Source organism: Protopterus annectens, chromosome 14.part0 (assembly GCF_019279795.1).
Source record: "Protopterus annectens isolate FY-2018-M chromosome 14.part0, PAN1.0, whole genome shotgun sequence".
NCBI lineage: Eukaryota > Metazoa > Chordata > Ceratodontiformes > Protopteridae > Protopterus > Protopterus annectens.
In genome coordinates, this window is record NC_056748.1 from 1,044,123,103 (window position 1) to 1,044,142,488 (window position 19,386).

The 19,386-nt window shown below is 42.1% G+C and overlaps 2 protein-coding genes across 9 annotated transcripts in view; both read right to left on the reverse strand.

Moving 5' to 3' along the window:
* The window catches only part of LOC122789416, a 1,105,687-nt gene that overhangs the window by 923,676 nt on the left and 162,625 nt on the right, over positions 1-19,386 (reverse strand). The gene's annotated exons all lie outside the window — the stretch shown is intronic.
* The window catches only part of NONO (non-POU domain containing octamer binding), a 677,532-nt gene that overhangs the window by 611,636 nt on the left and 46,510 nt on the right, over positions 1-19,386 (reverse strand). For all 7 annotated transcript variants that reach the window (XM_044056848.1, XM_044056846.1, XM_044056852.1 and 4 more), the window contains exon 4: positions 13,423-13,724. In XM_044056848.1, coding sequence (XP_043912783.1) covers positions 13,423-13,724 — 302 coding nt within the window. The remainder of the gene's footprint in view (positions 1-13,422; positions 13,725-19,386) is intronic.

The following is a 19,386-nucleotide window of genomic DNA, read 5'->3' on the forward strand; positions in this document are numbered from 1 at the left end:
CTGTAGGGCCTAATGAAACAGTCAAGGCTTGCCCTGCATTATAAGTTCATGGGACCCGATGGTGTCCCCGGCTGTGTGCTCCACGAACTCAATGAGGAATTAAACCCACAGCTAGGACAGCTGTTTAATCAAAGTCTTACCTCTGGATACGTACCCAGGGAGTGGCGCACTGCAACTGTGGTCCCACTTCAAAGGCGGTGCCTCCACAGACCCTGGAAATTACCGGCCCATTAGCTTGACAAGCCTTATCTGCAAAGCCATGGAGAGGATCATAATGGACCTCATAAATAAAGACATAGGGAATTTGCAGACTTTGGATCCAACCCAGTTTGGCTTTGTCAAAGGCAGATCATGCCTTTTAAACTTGGTTGACTTTTTCGAAACAGTCACCAAAGCCATTGATGAGGGAAAGGCAGTCCATACAGCCTACCTCGATCTGGCTAAGGCCTTCGATACAATACCCCACTCGGGTATCATTGAAAAACTCATCAGCTTAAATGTTAACCCATACATCACAAGATGGGTTGCAAACTGGCTGAGTGACAGAACCCACAGGGTCAGAGTTGCTGGCGCCATGTCAGACTCAAAGCCTGTCACAAGTGGTGTCCCACAGGGCTCAGTCCTGGGCCCACTCTTGTTTGGCATCTACTTTTCAAGTACAAGCAAACACAGGAGGGTTATGGCTGACAAAGTTTGCAGATGACTGCAAACTGGGCCATAGTAGAAAACACATCTGACACAGATATCCTTCAGAAGGGTCTCACAGAAACGGATAACTGGTGCCAGAGCCACGGCCTAAAGTTAAATGCCAAAAAATGCATAGTCATACCCTTCGGGAAAAACAAGGTTACCCCTAGCTACCAAATAGGTGGCAATCCACTGAGCACAGAAGAAGTTATCAGGGACCTGGGGACCCAGGTTGATAGTAGTCTGTCATTCGACACCCATGTAGCTAAAGTAGTTAGGAAGTCCTTCTACATTGCCCACCTTATCATGAAGGGATTCTCATCTAGATCAAGGGAGGTCAGTCTCCCTTTACTCATCACTCATCAGACCAATGATGGAGTACAATGCCCCATTCGGAATGTATCTGACCCGACACTTGCAGCAGCTGGAGAGGCCACAAAAGTTACTCACCAAAAGGATAAAGGGTCTCAAAAATCTGTCCTATGCTGCCCGACTGAAAGAACTCCAGCTCTATTCAGTAAACACGCTTGCTCAGAGGTGACCTTTGCCTAACATACAAGGCCATGTCAAACCCAGATTTGATGAATATGCTTCACCTCAAAAAATCTAGATCCATCAAAGCCACAAGGGCGGGAGACTTAAACCTCGACATGGCTATTAATAGGACGTGCTGGAGAGATAGATTCATCACCCAAAGACTCCCTATGCTGTGGAACAAAATCCCGGTACATGTGAGGCAGAGCACCTCGCTGGCCTTGTTCAAGAGAAATCTTGACCAATGGATGGGAGATCGCAGATATATCCCAGGAATTACCTCAGTGTCACTGCTAGACAGAGGCACAGCAAAATAATGGGTATAGTTCCCCATACTAAAGGGGTGGCGTAAGCCACAAAACAATGGGCTAGGCTTATAAATGCCCTCGGGCAGATAGCCTAGTATGAACCTATGAACCTATAAGGGTCAAAAACCTTATGTAAACAAGAACCAGTCTGGAGACTTTTGCAAGATCTTACTGAAACATTCTAGGCCCTGGCCTAGGGAGTTTGGCAAAGGCTCAACATTCAGGCAAGCATTCATCCTCAAAAATCACAAGGTGTAGAACTTGTGATGTTAATCAGTAGTATGACCATCTGCAACCGACATACCTCTATCAATATAGGAAGACATGCCAGAGTTGCAGTATAAAATTTGTTAGAGCCTGTATCAGCAGCTGGCAACTGCCCACAATATTCAGGCACTCTGTTTTCAGGCAGAGAAAATCCCTGGAAGTAAACGACTCCTCAGAAAGTACAGTTATGTACACTTAGCATAAAATGTAAGATGTTAGTGTATTCACTGCTGCAGTAATCACCTGTGGGTTATCCCTGCTGTGGTAGCCCTCAGCTGGCCTAAATACCAGAGTCAATGCTGTCCTGCAATTGGCTGTTATCGCCTGGAGTCTGATGTCAGGTGGTCAGTGCTACAAAGCAATGCAGCAGACACCATTATCAGTTTCTTGCCCTAACCTGTCAGGAGTACAAGGAAATGTGGTAAAGTAGTCCTGGTGGCTTAAGTGGGATTGTCAGAGAGATGAAGTAGACAAGAGTATAAGATTAAGTGCATGGCAAAGAGGTGGCGATGGATATGGCGTATGAAGAGTTATGAAAGGTTGGACACAAAGGGAGAAAGACCTGTACCAGCTGGCTAGGCAGAGGGACCAAGCTAGTAAAGATGTGCAGCAGGTAAGGGTGACAACGGATGAGGGCAACGTACTCTCATGCAAGGAGTGTGTGTTGAGCAGATGAAAGTACTTTGAGGCGCTGATGGAGAAAGAAAGTTGGATGATGTGTGGACAGTGAATCATGAAGTGCAGTGGATTAGCAAGGAGGAAGTAAGGATAGCTATGAAGAGGATGAAGAATGGAAAGGCTGTTGGTCCAGATGACATACCTGTGGAAGCATGGAGGTGTTGAGGTGAAATGGTAGTGGAGTTTTTAACTAGATTGTTTAATGAAATCTTGGAAAGTGAGAGGATGCCTGAGGAATGGAGAAAGCGTTTTGGTACCGATTAAGAGTGATGTGCAGAGCTGTAGTAACTACACAGGGATGAAATTGATCAGTCACAGCATGAAATCCTGGGAAAGTAGTGACAGAGGACAAATGCTCCACAGCCAAAGCTTGCAGCTCAGAGACTCTCCTTGCTGAAAAAAAGAGGAAGGCAGTCTTCCAAGAGAGAAACTTGGAATCTGCAATGGCAGTTGACTCAGGAGGAAGAGTAAGTTTCTCAAACAAAATTAAGATTCCGGGCTGCTGTAGGTGCCCTTCTGGGAGATAAAGTTGCAAGCATCTCTGAGAAACCTTTTCATCAGGGGTGAGAGAAAGTGCTAAAAAAAACTGCTGAAGCATGGCTCTTGACAGAGTAAAACAAGACCACCTGGAAGCAAATCAGCCAAGTATTCCAGGATCAAAGGAAGAGTAGGCCAAAAAGATTCCCCTCTAGCCTGCATCCAATGAGAGAATCATTCCCATTTGCCAGCATAAGACTTCCTCGTGCTATGCCTCCCAAAGTTAACCACTTGCTGGGAAAGGGAAGAAATGGATTGGATCAATGAGCCATGCTGCCAAATTGAGAGACTGAAGACTATGAACATTTCACCCTTACTAAACCAAAATATCTGGTTTTAGAGGAAGATGCAAAGGAGAAAATTGGGAGAGACTGCAAAACAGTAGATACCATTGCAGTCTGGGTCTCCAGCCCTTGCCAAGATGCTGTCTGAAAAAATGGTAGAAGGTGGTTGTCTGGGGAGGAGAAAGATCCACCCGAGGAGTGCCCCAACATTGAAAGATGCCGTAAGAGACAGATTTGTTCAATTCCCACTCATGAGGATCTAGGGTCTGCAAAATAGAGTCTCCCTGGAAGAAACTGAGCTAGAAGATGCAGGCCCAAGGATGCAGCTGTGGACAACATGCTCTGCCTACACAAGGGGTTAAGGAGTCCTCCCAGTTTGTTGATGTACCACATGACTGTGGTGCTTTGTTCTGAGTTCCTGGAGAAAGATGCTTGAACACTAGCATGGCCTGCTGAACTGCTATCAACTCCTTCAGGTTTATGTGCAGGAGTATCTTCTAGGCATTCCAATGTCCCTGTATGCATCAGTCACCCAGGTGAGCTCCCCAGGTGTAGTCAGATGTGCCCGTGGTTAAGAACTTGAATGGCAGGAGGTGGGCAAAAAGGCATGCCCTTGTTTTGTAGACAGGCTGACTCCCACCATAGAAACTTTCAGCAGACATGAAGCAGAGAATTATCACATCCAGGTCTTGTGAGTGTTGACACCAAACATTGAGGTACCATTGCAATTTCCTCATATGCAGTCTTTCATATGGAATCATGAGAATGCAAGAGGTCATGTATCCCATAGCTTGCCGGCATTTCCTTGCAAGGAGCTGGGGCAGGTTTGCCAAATCCTTGTAGTAAATTGAAAGTTGCCTGCTTCTCCTGGGAGAGATGCATCATCTGGGCGGCTGTGTTCAGATTTGCTCCCAGGAATGTCATCTTGTTGGATGGCACTGATTTTTACTCAGTGAGAGGGTTACCCAGAGGAGAGAAATCTTTTACAAAGTCCAGATCCTTTAACAGCTGTTCCTGAGAAAGCTTGGATTACAGTATCCAGGTATGGATAATTTTTGAAGTTTCTTTTGCCTGCAAAAATCAAAGACTGCAACTAGGCACTTTGTGAACACTGGGAGCAGTATATAAGCCAAAGGGCTGTGCAAAGAAATGCTGCTTGCCCACTCTGAAATGAAGGTATTGCCTGCAACTTTCCCCGATAGGGATTGTGCAGATAAGCCTCAGAGATCCAAAGTTACCAGCCAGGATCCTTGTCTAACATTGGTAGCAACTGAGAGAGTGAGCATTCTGAACTTTGGAATTACCAAGAAAGAGTTCAGAATGGATAGATCTAGGATAGGACATTGGGTGCCTTTTTTTTTTTTTTTTGAAGAAAGTCTGGATTAGAAGCCCTGGCCTACCTACTGAGCAGGAACTGATTCTATTGCTCACAGATGACAAAATCTGCTTTTCTACTTCTGCCCTTTGGTTTGGAGAACTGTCTGGTAATCCTTTGGTTACCGGAAAAAAAAAAAAAGTGTGGAACAGAAACCAGTGTCCTAGGGATACAGTTCTGAGAAAACCATGTCAGTGATGGTGGCCCAGACATTTGCGACAGCCAACCTTCCCCCAAAAGGATTCTTCGGACAAGCATTTTTTACCCCACCTATCTAGGTTCCTAGATTCCCTGCCGGGACAGGATTTTTGCTAAGTGACCTTTACTCATTTAGGCATTTGAGGAACAGGCAGTTGGACAGTCATTGAGATGTAGGCTTAGAACTTTCCGCCTTAGAAGTGGAAGCATGCCAACACTTAGACCTTTGAGGGGCAGCCATCTGCCCCCTAGAAGATTTGTAACCTCTTGTCCTAGAATGGTTCTGTCTGCTGGTATCAGGAATGCAACTCTTAGAAGGGCAATTCCTGCTAAAGTGAGAAATTCTTTAACTGCCTGCACAGACTTGGCCTCTCCATTTTTTGAGCACTTCCTCTGCTTTGCTGCCAAAAAGAACGTCCTGATGTAAAGGTACATCTAAAAGCTTGGACTTGACAGGCTCTGGAATGGGCTATTCCCCGAGCCAAGCATGCCTTCTGATAAACAGATCCAGTAGCTGTCACCCTGCAGGAGGCTTCTAGAATGTCAAAACCACAATGCAATGAATGATTTTTGACAAGACTGGCAGAATTCAGCAAATCCTGCATATCTTAACTGTCAGGAGAGGCACACTTGCAATCTTTGACTTAAGCCTCCAAGATGCGCTGCTGATACTTAAGCATATGAAAAAGGCAATTGGTAAACCTAATAGCAGGAGTGGCAGAGGTATACATTTTTTTTTACTCCACCTATCTAGGTTCTTAGATTCCCTGTCAGGACAGGATTTTTGCTAAGTGACCTTTACTCCTTTAGGCACTCTGGGTCAGCTAGCAGATTCCTAAAAAGAAACAGAATCAGGAGTCTATAGAACCGGTTGGGTTTCCTGGGAGTAGGAGGAACCGAATTCAGAGAAAGTATTTTCCAGAAAACAACCACTTTAACACTGGACGAATAGCCAGAGGCTTATGCAGAGGCAAATCCAAAAATTTCCTGATCCTTAGATTGGGGATAATCCTGACCTTTTTTAAAATGCTCCGAGAGTATTCAGACCCCTGGAGAGACATCTACCCCTTTATGAAGGAGGAGGCTGTGAACCCCTAATAAGAGTCAAAAAGGTCATTAGCCATTTTAACCATTTGAGATTGAGGGGAACGAGAGGAAAAGTACAGTTTTGTACCTACCATAAATGTAGATGTTCAAAGATCCACATTGCTGCAGTCATAACCTGTGGGTAGTCCGCTGTCCTCGGTCGGCCCGAATACCAAGTGTTAGGCTGGCGTTGGTCATGGTCGCTCAGATCTGACGTCAGTACGCCATGGTATTAAAGCGCATGACCGACATCATATCCTCAGTCTTTCTTGCCCCAGATGTCAGAAGGCCCTAAAAAGAAAAACCATAGCCAAAAACAGATAAAACCTCCAAAACCTATGTACAAACAATATTTACAACCCAAACCACACAACCACTCCAAACTACAGAGGGGAAGGAGGGAGGGTAAATTGGACTGCAGCAATGTGGATCTTCGAACATATACATTTATGGTAGGTACAAAACTGTACTATGTTCTTCATCTCACATTGCTGCAGTCATAACCTGTGGGTAGAATCCCAAAGCAAAGGTAAAGGGAGGTTGGCAAAATCATAAAGCATTGGGAGCCAACATGCCCTGTAAAACTGCAGTGGCAAACCCAGCCCTTGATTTGGAATAAAGAGGGAGATGGTAATGTTTAGAAGAAGTGTGCACTGAACTCCAAGTAGCTGCTTCCAAAATATCTTTAGAAGCTACACCCCTTAAAAAAGCCGTAGAAGTGGCAGTAGCCCTAGTGGAATGAGGTCTGATTCCAGCCGGAATCTCCTTACCATGATGAGAACAAAAAGCAATAGAATGGCCAATCCACTTAGAAATAGTTTGCTTTGAAACAGGTTTCCCCTGAGAGCCCAAAGCAAAAGAAACAAATAACTGTTGAGACTGTCGGAACTCTTTAGTCCTGCTCAAATAATAACGCAACTGCCTGTGAACATCCAAAGTGTGCAAAATTTTCTCCCCTTTATTTTGGGGATCAGCATAAAATGTAGGCAAATGAATAGATTGGTTCAAGGCCACATTTGAAACCACTTTAGGCATAAAAGTAGGATTAGTACGCAGAGATACCCTATCCTTATGAAAAATCAGGAAGGGTTCAACTGCCATTAGAGCCTGTAATTCAGATACCCTTCTAGCCAACAAAAAAGCAGTCTTCCAAGACAAACCAACTCAGATGTAGCTGCAGGTTCAAAAGGAGGTAAAGTGAGTTTTTCCAACACAAAATTGAGATCCCAGGAAGGAGTAGGAGCTCTACGCAGGGGTCTTATGTTCTTTGCCCCTCTAAGAAATTGCTTAAACAAAGGATGAGAGAATAATGGTGTCACAGTCATAGTGAGCAGAAATGGCTGCAGCATGAACTTTTACAGAGGAGAAAGACAAACCCTTGTCTAATAATTCTGTAAGACATTGAAGTGAAACACTCACATTAGGCCTTGAAACATCAAAGCTCTTTGCTTTGCTCCAAATAAAAAATCTCCATTTATCAGCATAAACTTTCCTTGTACTAGGCCTTCTGGCCTCCAAAATGACATTCAAAACTTGAGGAAGCTGCGACCCTCCAGATTCTAGAACAGAATATGCCAGGCTGTCAGATGCAGGGACTGTAACCTGACATTGAGGAAATGATTGCCTGCCCGAGACAAAAGGTGTGGAATTGATGGCAAAGGCCAAGGAGGCTCCCGTACTAAACTCCTCAGCAGAGGGTACCAGTGCTGCCGTGGCCAATCTGGAGCTATTAGAATCATGGAGGGCTTGTCCTGTCTGACCTTCAAGAGCACCTTGGGAAGGAGAGGCAGAGGAGGAAAGGCATAGATGTGAAGATTGTTCCAACTGAATGATAGAGCATCCACTTTCCAAGCTTTTGGATGAAACATCTTTGTGCAAAACTTTGGCAACTGGAAATTTAGTGGAGAAGCGAACAGATCTATGTCTGGAGTCCCCCAAATCACTGTCAACTGTCGAAATACACGAGGATCGAACTTCCACTAGAGGGGATCCACCATCTGTCTGCTCAAAACATCCGCTAAGGAGTTCTGTGCTCCTGGCAGAAACCTTGCCTGAAGAGTGAGGTGCAAACTGAGAGCAGTCTCCCACAAAATCATAGCTTGCCTGCAAAGAGGGTACGAATGGGTTCCCCCTTGCTTGTTGATGTACCACATGACAGTTGTGTTATCTGTTTGAATCAACACTTGTCCTGGGTGAAGTAGATCCTTGAAAGCCATCAATGCAAATTGGACTGCTAACATCTCCTTCAAGGTGATATGCAAATGTTGAAGTCTGGCAGGCCACGTGTCTTGAACCCATTTTCCATTGAGGTGTGCTCCCCAAGCCTTGTCAGAGGCATTTGTCGTTAAGATTTGACTCTCCTCTGGTCGGGTCACAGAGAGTCCCTTGTTTAGGTGACATTCCTGAGCCCACCACAAAAATTCCTTTTGAATGCAAGGTATTATCTGAATGACAGTGTCCAGATCGTGGCAGTGTTGAGTCCATACACTTTTGAGATACCATTGTAGCTTCCTCATATGCAGTTTGGCATTGGGAAGCACCAGAATACAAGATGCCATGAACCCCAAGGCTTGAAGGACTGTCCTTGCAGTCAGCCTGGACCGGAGAGACAATTGTTGGAAGTGTAAGATTTCTTTGCTTGTCCGGGGTCAAAAAAGCCATCTGAGAGGCTGTATTCAGTCTCGCACCCAGAAAGCACATTTCCTGAGAGGGTACTCGACTGGACTTTGTTTCGTTCACAGAATACCCTAGGCACCTTAACACTGCCATAACATACTGTAGATGGTGAAGTAGCTTGTCTTTGTCTTGAGCAAGAATTAGGCAGTCGTCCAAATAAGGATAAATTTGTATTCCTCTTAACCTTAAGAAGGCCATCACTGGAGCCAGAACCTTTGTGAACACCCTGGGCGCAGTAGATAAGCCAAAGGGCAATGCAGAGAACTGATAATGTAAAGTCCCAGCTCGAAAACGCAGGAATCTCCTGCAACTGGGCCCGATAGGAATATGAAGATAAGCCTCTGAGATCCAGAGTTACCATCCAGTGATCTTTGCCCAACAGAGGCAGTTGTTGTTGCAAAGTCAACATTTTGAATTTTGGAATGTCCAGGTATGTGTTGAGGATAGATAAATCCAAAATTGGCCTCCAAGTGTTTCCTTTCTTTGGTACAAGAAACAGGCGAGAATAAAATCCTAGGCCCACTTCTGACAGAGGGACCTGCTGTATAGCCTCCATTTGAAGAAGTAAAGAAATCGGTTTGTGAGCCTCCACCCTTTGCTGAGGAGGAACGACTGGCATGCCTTTGAAAGGAGGCAATGTGTGGAAATAAAACTTGTAGCCTCGGTCTATAATGTCCAACACCCATTTGTCCTGGGTGACTAAAAGCCAATTTGGCCTGAAAAGCGCCAACTTTCCTCCCAGAGGAGCTGCCAGACAGGAAGGATCTGGCAGCTGAAGATGCAGGTCATTGGGTCTGTTTACGAAAGGACTGGCCCCTGCCCTCACCTGTAGATTGTGAAGGGGAACTCCACGTTCTAGGCCTAAAGAACCCTGAGCTCTGCCCCTACCACGTCTAGATCTGCCCCTAGACTAAATCAGAAGGGTAAGCCCATCCCTTAGTAGGCCAATTTCTGCTAAACTTAGGGGGCTGCACCTGCAAAAAATCCTTAACAGTCTGCATAGACTTAGCTTAGTCTTCCATTTTCTTCAAGACTGACTCCACAGGAGAACCAAACAAAACTTCAGACTGAAGAGGAGCATCCAAAATTCGAGCTTTAACATGCTCTGACAAGTTTTGATCCTTAAGCCAGGCGTGCCTACGAATAACTGATCCAGTGGCAGCCACCCTGGAAGAAGCCTGTAAAGCATCGAAACCACACTGCAAAGAATGCTTACCCACCTGATCAGAGGCATGAACCAAATCCTGTAATTCCTTACACTCTATGCCCTCTGCCAAAGCATCTACCTTAGACTTTAACTGAGTAAGGAGAAAATTCTGGTACTTCAACATATGAAACTGGCAATTCAAAGCCCTCATTGCTAGAGTGGAAGAGGTACACACTTTTTTACCCCACCTATCCAAAGCTCTAGAATCTTTATCCATAGGAACTGGATTCTTTACAACAGAAGCCCTGACACCCTTAGGTCCCTGGCTAATAGTTTCTGGGTCAGTCCTTGGGCTCTTATACAGATATTTATGAGCCTCTGGCACTCTAATACCCATCTGGTTTAACCGGTGCAGGAGGCAAAGAGTCTGGATTAAGGGAAGCCTCAGAGAAAACATCCTGAACCACATCCAAAACAGGAGGTATAGCCAAGGGCCGATGTTGTGGTAAAAACAAAAAATCCCCAAGCCTCTTTCGGGAATCTGAGAAATCCTGACCTTCCCATTTAAAATGCCCCCTCATAGAATGCAGGGTTTCTGAAAAAGAAAAATCCTCTGGAGGAGAAGCAGAAGGACTAGAATCCTCTGCATCTGAATCAGAATAAGGAGGAAAATCCTGAATGTCTTCAGCCGAAGACTGAGTAATCTGAAGAATGTTCTAAACCTTTCACCTCTGGCTCCACCCTAGGCCTCTTATCTGGAGGGGGCATAGAACCCCTGATTAAGGAAATCAAATCTTCTGCCATTTTTAGCATGTGTTTTTTAGGTACAGAACCTGCAGAACTGGGACTGACACCAGAGAAAGACAAACCAGGCCTGACCTTGGAAGGTACCTTAGAGACAGAAGGGGAAGGCCTAACCACCTTATGCAAAGAAGGGAGTACAGCAACCTGAGAGGCCCCCTCAGCCTGACCCGACTCCTGAGAGGCCACATCTTGCAAAATTAACGGCTCCCCCCGAGACTCAGCTGAAACCTCGGCTGGATCCAGATTCCACCGTAGTTTCTAAAGAACTGGCATCCGGAACGGACGACTCATCCTGCTTGGACTTGGGTTTTTCCTTGTGGTTCTTAGCGGTAGCGGGCATCGGAGGATCCGACGGCATATTGTAATTACACCGCTTACCGAAGACAAGCCTAGCGCAATCTAACCTACGTTTAATGGTGCGCTTATTAAATCTAGCACAAAAGCGACACCGACTACGTCGTGCTCAGGCCCCAAACAAGGAATACAGAGGGAGTGGTAATCCCTATGAGGTATCCGTTTCCCACAAGAAATACAATTATTCACTTTTTCTGACATCCGGAATTAACTGAGGCAAGAAAAGACAAATATTCCCCAACGGGGTACTTAGCCCAACTTGGTTTTCGGTCTGAAACTCAGAATACGAAAATTTCATAACGCCGAACGGCACTTGCAAACGCTGCTTCTGCTTCAGACCATGCGGCAAGAAAGACTGAGGATATGACGTCGGTCATGCGCTTTAATACCATGGCGTACTGATGTCAGATCTGAGCGACCATGACCGACGCCAGCCTAACACTTTGGTATTCGGGCCGACCGAGGACAGCGGACTACCCACAGGTTATGACTGCAGCAATGTGAGATAAAGAACATCTGGAGCCTGTTTCTTCACAGGCATACGACTGGAGAATTTACTTGCAAGTCTGAAGGATTGGAGGCTTGGCAACCGCCATAGGGGTAGTAGTAGTCAGTATGTAGTCAGTATGAGCCTGCCGTCAGAAAGAAGAACAGAGCCCTCTGACATTGGAGCCAGCTTAGTGGTTCCAGATTCAGCTAGAGAGACAGGCAGAAGACCAAATGGAAGCCTGGGGGGACTCAAATGGTCACAACTAAGGCATGCGGTTGAAAATCCGCTGACTGCAGGGGCTGCAAAGGTGCCTCATTGGCTACCACAGGACTCACTACCAACTTATCCGAAGACTTGGCACTCGGAAGCCTGTCACGGTCCTTTTGTCCTTTCGCTTAAGGATATCTGAAGCCTGAAGACCAGCCGACACCATCCAGACAAACTTAAGCCACACTCCCAAATGCTTAGCTAAAAGCTTAGCCCAACGACAAATAGTACGCAGATTAAAGGAAGCAGAGATCACAATTGGGAACGTCATTGTCATGGCTTAAACAAATCCAATAGGAATAAAAAAAACTCTATGGGGAATCTGCTTTCCACAGGCAAGACAATTAACTGACATTAGTTACAGCAAGAAAAAGTAAGGCCACAGTGGTGCAGCGGCTAGCATTGCCGCCTCACAGCAAGAGGTGCTCAGGTTCGATCCTCAGCTGGGGTGCTTTGTATTGAGTCTGCCTGTCCTCCCTGTGGTCGTGTGGGTTTCCTCCTACATCCCAAAGACATACTGTAGGTGGACTGGACACTAAATTGGCCCTAAGTGTGTGTGTGTGTGTGTGTCTTCAGTGGAAAGTTGGCCGCCAGGCTGGCAACCTGACACTAAAAACTCCACTGCCAATCATGAGCGGACAGGTGATTCGCTGTAGCGACCCCTAACCGGGGAAAAAGCCGAAAGTTATGGCAAGAAAAATAAACAAAAACGGGGATCCCAATGGGGTACTTTGCTGTAGTAGACTTAACTTTGTAGTCTGAAACAAAAAAGGTAAATGGCTGACCGACACTTGTGCAAAAATGCTGCTTCAGGCTCCGCAGCAAGGAAAACTGAGGAAGTGACATCGGTTGCCTCCTTTTGTATCCTACGTCCTTAGACAGCCGATGTCATTTACTTGCCTTCGGTATTCAGGCCAAATAGAGGGCTACCAGGAGCCAGATAACCCATTGGTTAGGACTGCAACAGTGAAACACTGATCACCTGCAACAAAAATTTCCAATGCAAGGATTTTTAGAAACTAAGACCATGCACAGAGTGCAAGTTTCCTACAGTACTTCTAGCACTAGGTGCAAAGGTGCTGCTGATGTCACAGGAGACAACTTTTTGATCCAAAATTAAACTCCTGCTTGGCCTCATCACCTACTTTGCCTACACACACTGCTTGGCCAGCATAACCATACCAGAGTTTAACAACCCATATCAATTATAAATATAGATCCCTATAAACACCGACTGTACAAAAATGAAATACCCTTAAGCATTACCTGTTCTTCCTCTTGGCCTGGTACATCATGAATGTCTGCACAATGACACCATGCAGCAGAAATAGAAATTAAGACTGCAGACCCTACAACCTCAAACCACAACGTGGAGAGGCTATGGAGTAGGAGATTCAAGTCACCCTAAGGGAGGAAGACTACCTCCAAAACTCTGCCCCAATGTAGATTTCCACCAGTAGCAGAGGAAATTATGACTGCAGGAAGAAAATTCAAACACTGGCAACCCCCCAGTTCCAGTACTGCAACACAAATTACAAAGAAATTCTCAGTACGCAAATTTGAAAGAAAGCATCAAGTCAGGAAAAGCTACCACCAGAAGTTCACCTAGTCTGTGAAAAAATTACCACTCCCTTACAAATGAATCCAACCACTTGTGAAAACTAGGCCACCAACTACTTTTAGTTGCACTGTAATGGGTGTGTGTAACAGCACTAAATAAAAACACTTACGCGTTCAGAAGAAAGGCACCTTCTGTGCATCTGTCAAGAGCCTTCCTTGCAGCTGGCTTTCCTGCAAATTCAACTATGCCTTTCCCAGTTTGTCTCCCTCTATCATCCACAATCACAATAGCTCTTTCCACTTGTCCAAAAATGGAAAAGGCTTCTTCCAGCATCTCATTTGATATATACTGCGGCAGATTCCTCACAGACAGTGCTGCACTGTGAGAAGCAAAGCGAACTCTGAGTTGTTTTCCTCGCAAAGGGAGATTGTCCAATTCTATCTTGGCTATCTCTGCCAAAGTTCTTGTTTCCTGAAAAAACAAATTAAAAAAAAATATATATATAATGTTAAGACAGTCATGCATTAGGAGAAACTGCCAAGAGGATAAAAATCAGTTTAGAACTTATAATGCAAAAAACTTTCCAAGCCCTTTAAAAACAAAGCTACACCTCGAAGTCACCAAGACATAAGGAGCATCTGAAGCCATTTGTAAAGGTCATCCCCCAAGTATGCACCACATAGCTTAAGAAACTGCAACACAGCCATGTTTGAAATAATTCCTGATCCCAACCACCAAAGACTCCAGAGGTTTCAAACCCCCCTTTATACCATTCCCCAGGAAAGAAAAATCTTAACTGCTGTGATGGTCTAACCAGACCACTGCAGTAGTATCCAATTAAACTTTAGTAGCCACAAGCAATCTTAAAAATCATTAGACATGACAGATGGACAGTTGCACACTTGCCATAATGAAAGTGTCCATCTGTTCAATGGTTGGTTCTCCACTCTCATGGCAGACCAAAGCCAGCAACTCTGACTCAAGACACTTCTCCAGAGCCCAATATTCTCATTTCTACAAATCACCTTTCAGTATATCTAGTAAAAAAGCAAAGTTGATCTAATTCTAAATACAATTTGAAGGAGTCTAAACAGGAAAAGGGGACAATTTTAAACACTGGATGAGAAGAAAGAGGGCAATAAGGACAGAATAACTACATAACTTTTGTATGCTGTACTGCCTTGTCAGTCTATGGTTGGGACAGACCACACACATTATATATATATATATATATATATATATATATATATATATATATATATATATATATATATATATATATATATATATATACATATACATATATATATATATATATATATATATATATATATACACACACATATATATATATATACACACACACACATATATTATATATATATATATATATATATATATATACATATATACATACACATATATATATATATATATATATATATATATATATATATATATATATATATATATATATATATATATATATATATATATATATATATATATATATATATATATATATATATAAAACCATTATACTTGGTGATTTTAACATTGATTGGAATACCTGTATAGCCCAAAAACCTACTAACCATATTAATCTCCATGGTTACTCACAATTGATTACAACTACAACTAGAATCCATAAACCTAACATGAAAGAAACAATTCTAGATTGGATTTTAATAAATAATACCCCTAACAACTATACTCCTGGGACACTTCCTGATAGTATTAGTGATCATATTCTTACCTATGTTAGACAAAAATTGAACATTCCTAATAAGCATAAACTAAAAACAAGTCGCTCAAAAAGATTTCAACCCTGATAACTTCCTTAATGTATTAAAAGCTTGTGACTGGTCACCTTTATCAAACCTTGAGCTAAATAAAGCAGTTTCCTATTTTAACACTAAATTTCTACAGATCCTGGACTATCACGCTCCCATTCAAACCACCAGGATAAGAGCCAAAACTGCCCCGTGGCCATCTAAACAAACAAAAGAAAGAATGATCCTGAGAAACAAAATCTGGACTAAATGGAGAGCTACAAAATCTCCAGCTGATCATCTCCTATATAAACAGTTAAGAAATACTACCAAGAAATACACTATTAGCGATAAAAAGGAATTTTATCTTCATCTTCAAAATACTACTCAAAATACCCCACAAAAGTTTTGGTCAGGCATTAATAAACTTCTAAAACCTGGGCATTCTCCTACTCCTGCTCAGACAGGACTAAACCCTAACTCTTCTACACAAATCCCAGATGCCTTTAATAACTACTTTACAGAAGCTATTCTAACTCTAGCCAACTCTCTACCAACACCCATTGCCTCCCCACAGAATAACCCACCAGCCTCTACTAATGCCTTTCAAATCCAACCTGTCGCATCATCAATCATATATAAGCTTTTACTAAAACTAAAGCCTTGCACTCCCATCTGCAGACAAACTCCCAACCGAATTCCTACAAATAGCTGCTAAAGCTATTTATCTCCCAATATCTATACTGATAAACAGAACCATCTCTGAAAGGAAAATCCCTACCATTTGGAAAATTTCTCATAATTCCCCTACATAAAGGTGGTCCTTCCTCTGAAATATCCAACTATCGCCCTATTGCCTTACTCTCCCCATTAGCAAAGATAATGGAAAGGTGCATACACAAACAATTTCTGGACTACCTGCTTCAAAACAAACTGCTAGCTGACTGTCAACATGGCTTCAGGCCCCACCACAGTACTACAACTGCCCTACTTTCCTTTGCTGACTCCATCAATAAAAATCGTAATAACCATTTCTCTGCTGCACTATTTATAGACCTATCAAAAGCCTTTGATATGGTTAACCATAACATACTTCTTGAAAAACTTAACAACCTCCCTCTAAGCTCGCATTCCTTGCAGTGGTTTAGAAGCTATCTCGAAAACAGGCAGCAAGCAGTACTTTGGGAAAACAACCTATCATCCTTACTCCATGTAAATATCGGGGTTCCACAAGGCTCTATCCTTGGACCCCTTCTTTTCTCATTATTTATCAATGATCTTTATCTGAATGTGCCACAAGCGACCTGCATCCAATATGCAGATGACTCCACTCTAATCTGCTCAGATACAGACATTACCTCTCTTCAATCCATTACCCAAACAACCTTCCATAATGTTGAAATATGGTTTACGCAGCACTGCCTCCTCCTTAACCCCAAAAAAAACAAAGCTACTGCTCTTTACTCCTACAAATAAATCTCCTACACCTTTCTTTACTATCTCCTCTAATAATGCTACCTGTATAAACCCTGAAAAAAACACTCTACTATTAGGTCGAACCACTGATAACCAACTGAACTTTGAGGAACAAATAAACACTTCTATTAAAGCTGTTAATAAAAAACTTGGGTCACTATAGAATTAAAGCCTTCCTGAACCCAGTAGCCCGGAAAACTATTGCACAAACCCACCTACTCTCCACCCTTTTTTATGCTTCAGCTATATTCACCACACTTTCTAAAAATAACATGAACAAACTCTCTACCTGTTATACAGTATAGCTAGATTCATTAATGCTACACCCCTTAGAACTCACCATTGTCACAACCTTAAACAACTAAACTGGCTAGAACTAAATAACCACCTATTGTATCAACAATTACTCATCATTCATAAGGCTCTCTATTTCCCCGAAAATACTCCCAGCCTAGCATACCTCATTTCTCCATACAAGAACCTAACCACACTTCGTTCTGCAAATAAGTTCCTAGTATCCATAACTAAATCATACAATAAAGCTGGGGATGCTTTATTTGCTAATTCCATTGGTAAAATATGGAATCAACTCCCCCAGAATATAACTAGTCTGGGGTCTACCTCTTTATTCAAAAAAGAAATCAAAGAAAATCTTATTTCACATTGGCTATGTCCCTGTACCAATCCTGACTGAAACATTCTAAATACAACTAAATTTTTTTTGTCCTCTCTCTAAGCCCTACCTGATGCCTTCTGGAGATGAGATATAATCATAAGTAATGCCTTAAATTAGTATATCCTTAGTGTTTTACAGCCTACTATGTTACTAGTAGAACTAGACTTGTACATTTGAAATCTCTTTGTTGTCCCCTCTTGTAATGTAAGACTGATAAGTTACTGAAATGTTATTGCCTTGACTCTCTTGTACCTTTTAGAATTCTATGTAGAAAATGTTTGCTTTAGTCATATTTATCATAGTAATTTTTTGTTTTATTCATATTCATCACTGCAATTTTTAACTGTACTGGAGCTTTTCTCCCCAGGCCTCTACTGTAAATGGATATATATCCAGCTAGACTAGCCCAGTCAACAAATGTAAAATAAAAAAATAAAAATACACATTTACACACACACACATACACATTTACACACACACACACATTTACACACACACACACACACACATTTACACACACACACACACACATTTACACACACACACACACATTTACACACACACACACACACACACATTTACACACACACACACACATTTACACACACACACACACATTTACACACACACACACACACACATTTACACACACACACACACACACACACACACACACATTTACACACACACACACACACACATTTACACACACACACACACACACACACATTTACACACACACACACACACACACATTTACACACACACACACACACATTTACACACACACACACACACACACATTTATACACACACACACACACACACATTTACACACACACACACACACACACATTTACACACACACACACACACACATTTACACACACACACACATTTACACACACACACACACATTTACACACACACACACACACATTTACACACACACACACACACACATTTACACACACACACACACACACATTTACACACACACACACACACATTTACACACACACACACATTTACACACACACACACACACTTACACACACACACATTTACACACACACACACACATTTACACACACACACACATTTACACACACACACACATTTACACACACACACACATTTACACACACATTTACACACACACATTTACACACACACATTTACACACACACATTTACACACACACACATTTACACACACATTTACACACACACATTTACACACACACATTTACACACACACATTTACACACACACATTTACACACACACATTTACACACACACATTTACACACACACATTTACACACACACATTTACACACACACATTTACACACACACATTTACACACACACATTTACACACACACATTTACACACACACATTTACACACACACATTTACACACACACACACACACACACACATTTACACACACACACACACACAAACATATACACACAGACATATACACACATACACACACATACACACACACATTTACACACACATACACACACATTTACCCACACACATATACACACACATTTACACACACATACACACATTTACACACACATATACACATTTACACACATACATATATATATTTACACATACATATATATATTTACACATACATATATATATTTACACATACATATATATATTTACACACATACATATATATATTTACACACATACATATATATATTTACACACATACATATATATATTTACACACATACATATATATATTTACACACATACATATATATTTACACATACATATATATTTACACATACATATATATTCACACATACATATATATTCACATTTACACACATATATATTTACACACATATATATATATATATATATTTACACACATATATATATATATATATATATATATATATATATATATATATATATATATATATATATATATAAATATATATAACACATATATATAATATACAAGTGTGTATTGCTGACCATGTTGATGCAGCACATGAAGCTATAGAAAATTATATGGACATTTTAGAATACACTTTGCATAAGACTACTGGCCTAAAGACAGATTCAAGTATGTAACTAGATGGCCGTGATTTTAGTTTCCTTAGGATTTACCTTTACAGAATGAGGTACAAGCTGTCCATGTACATCCAAGGCAAGGAGCTGGTATTCTC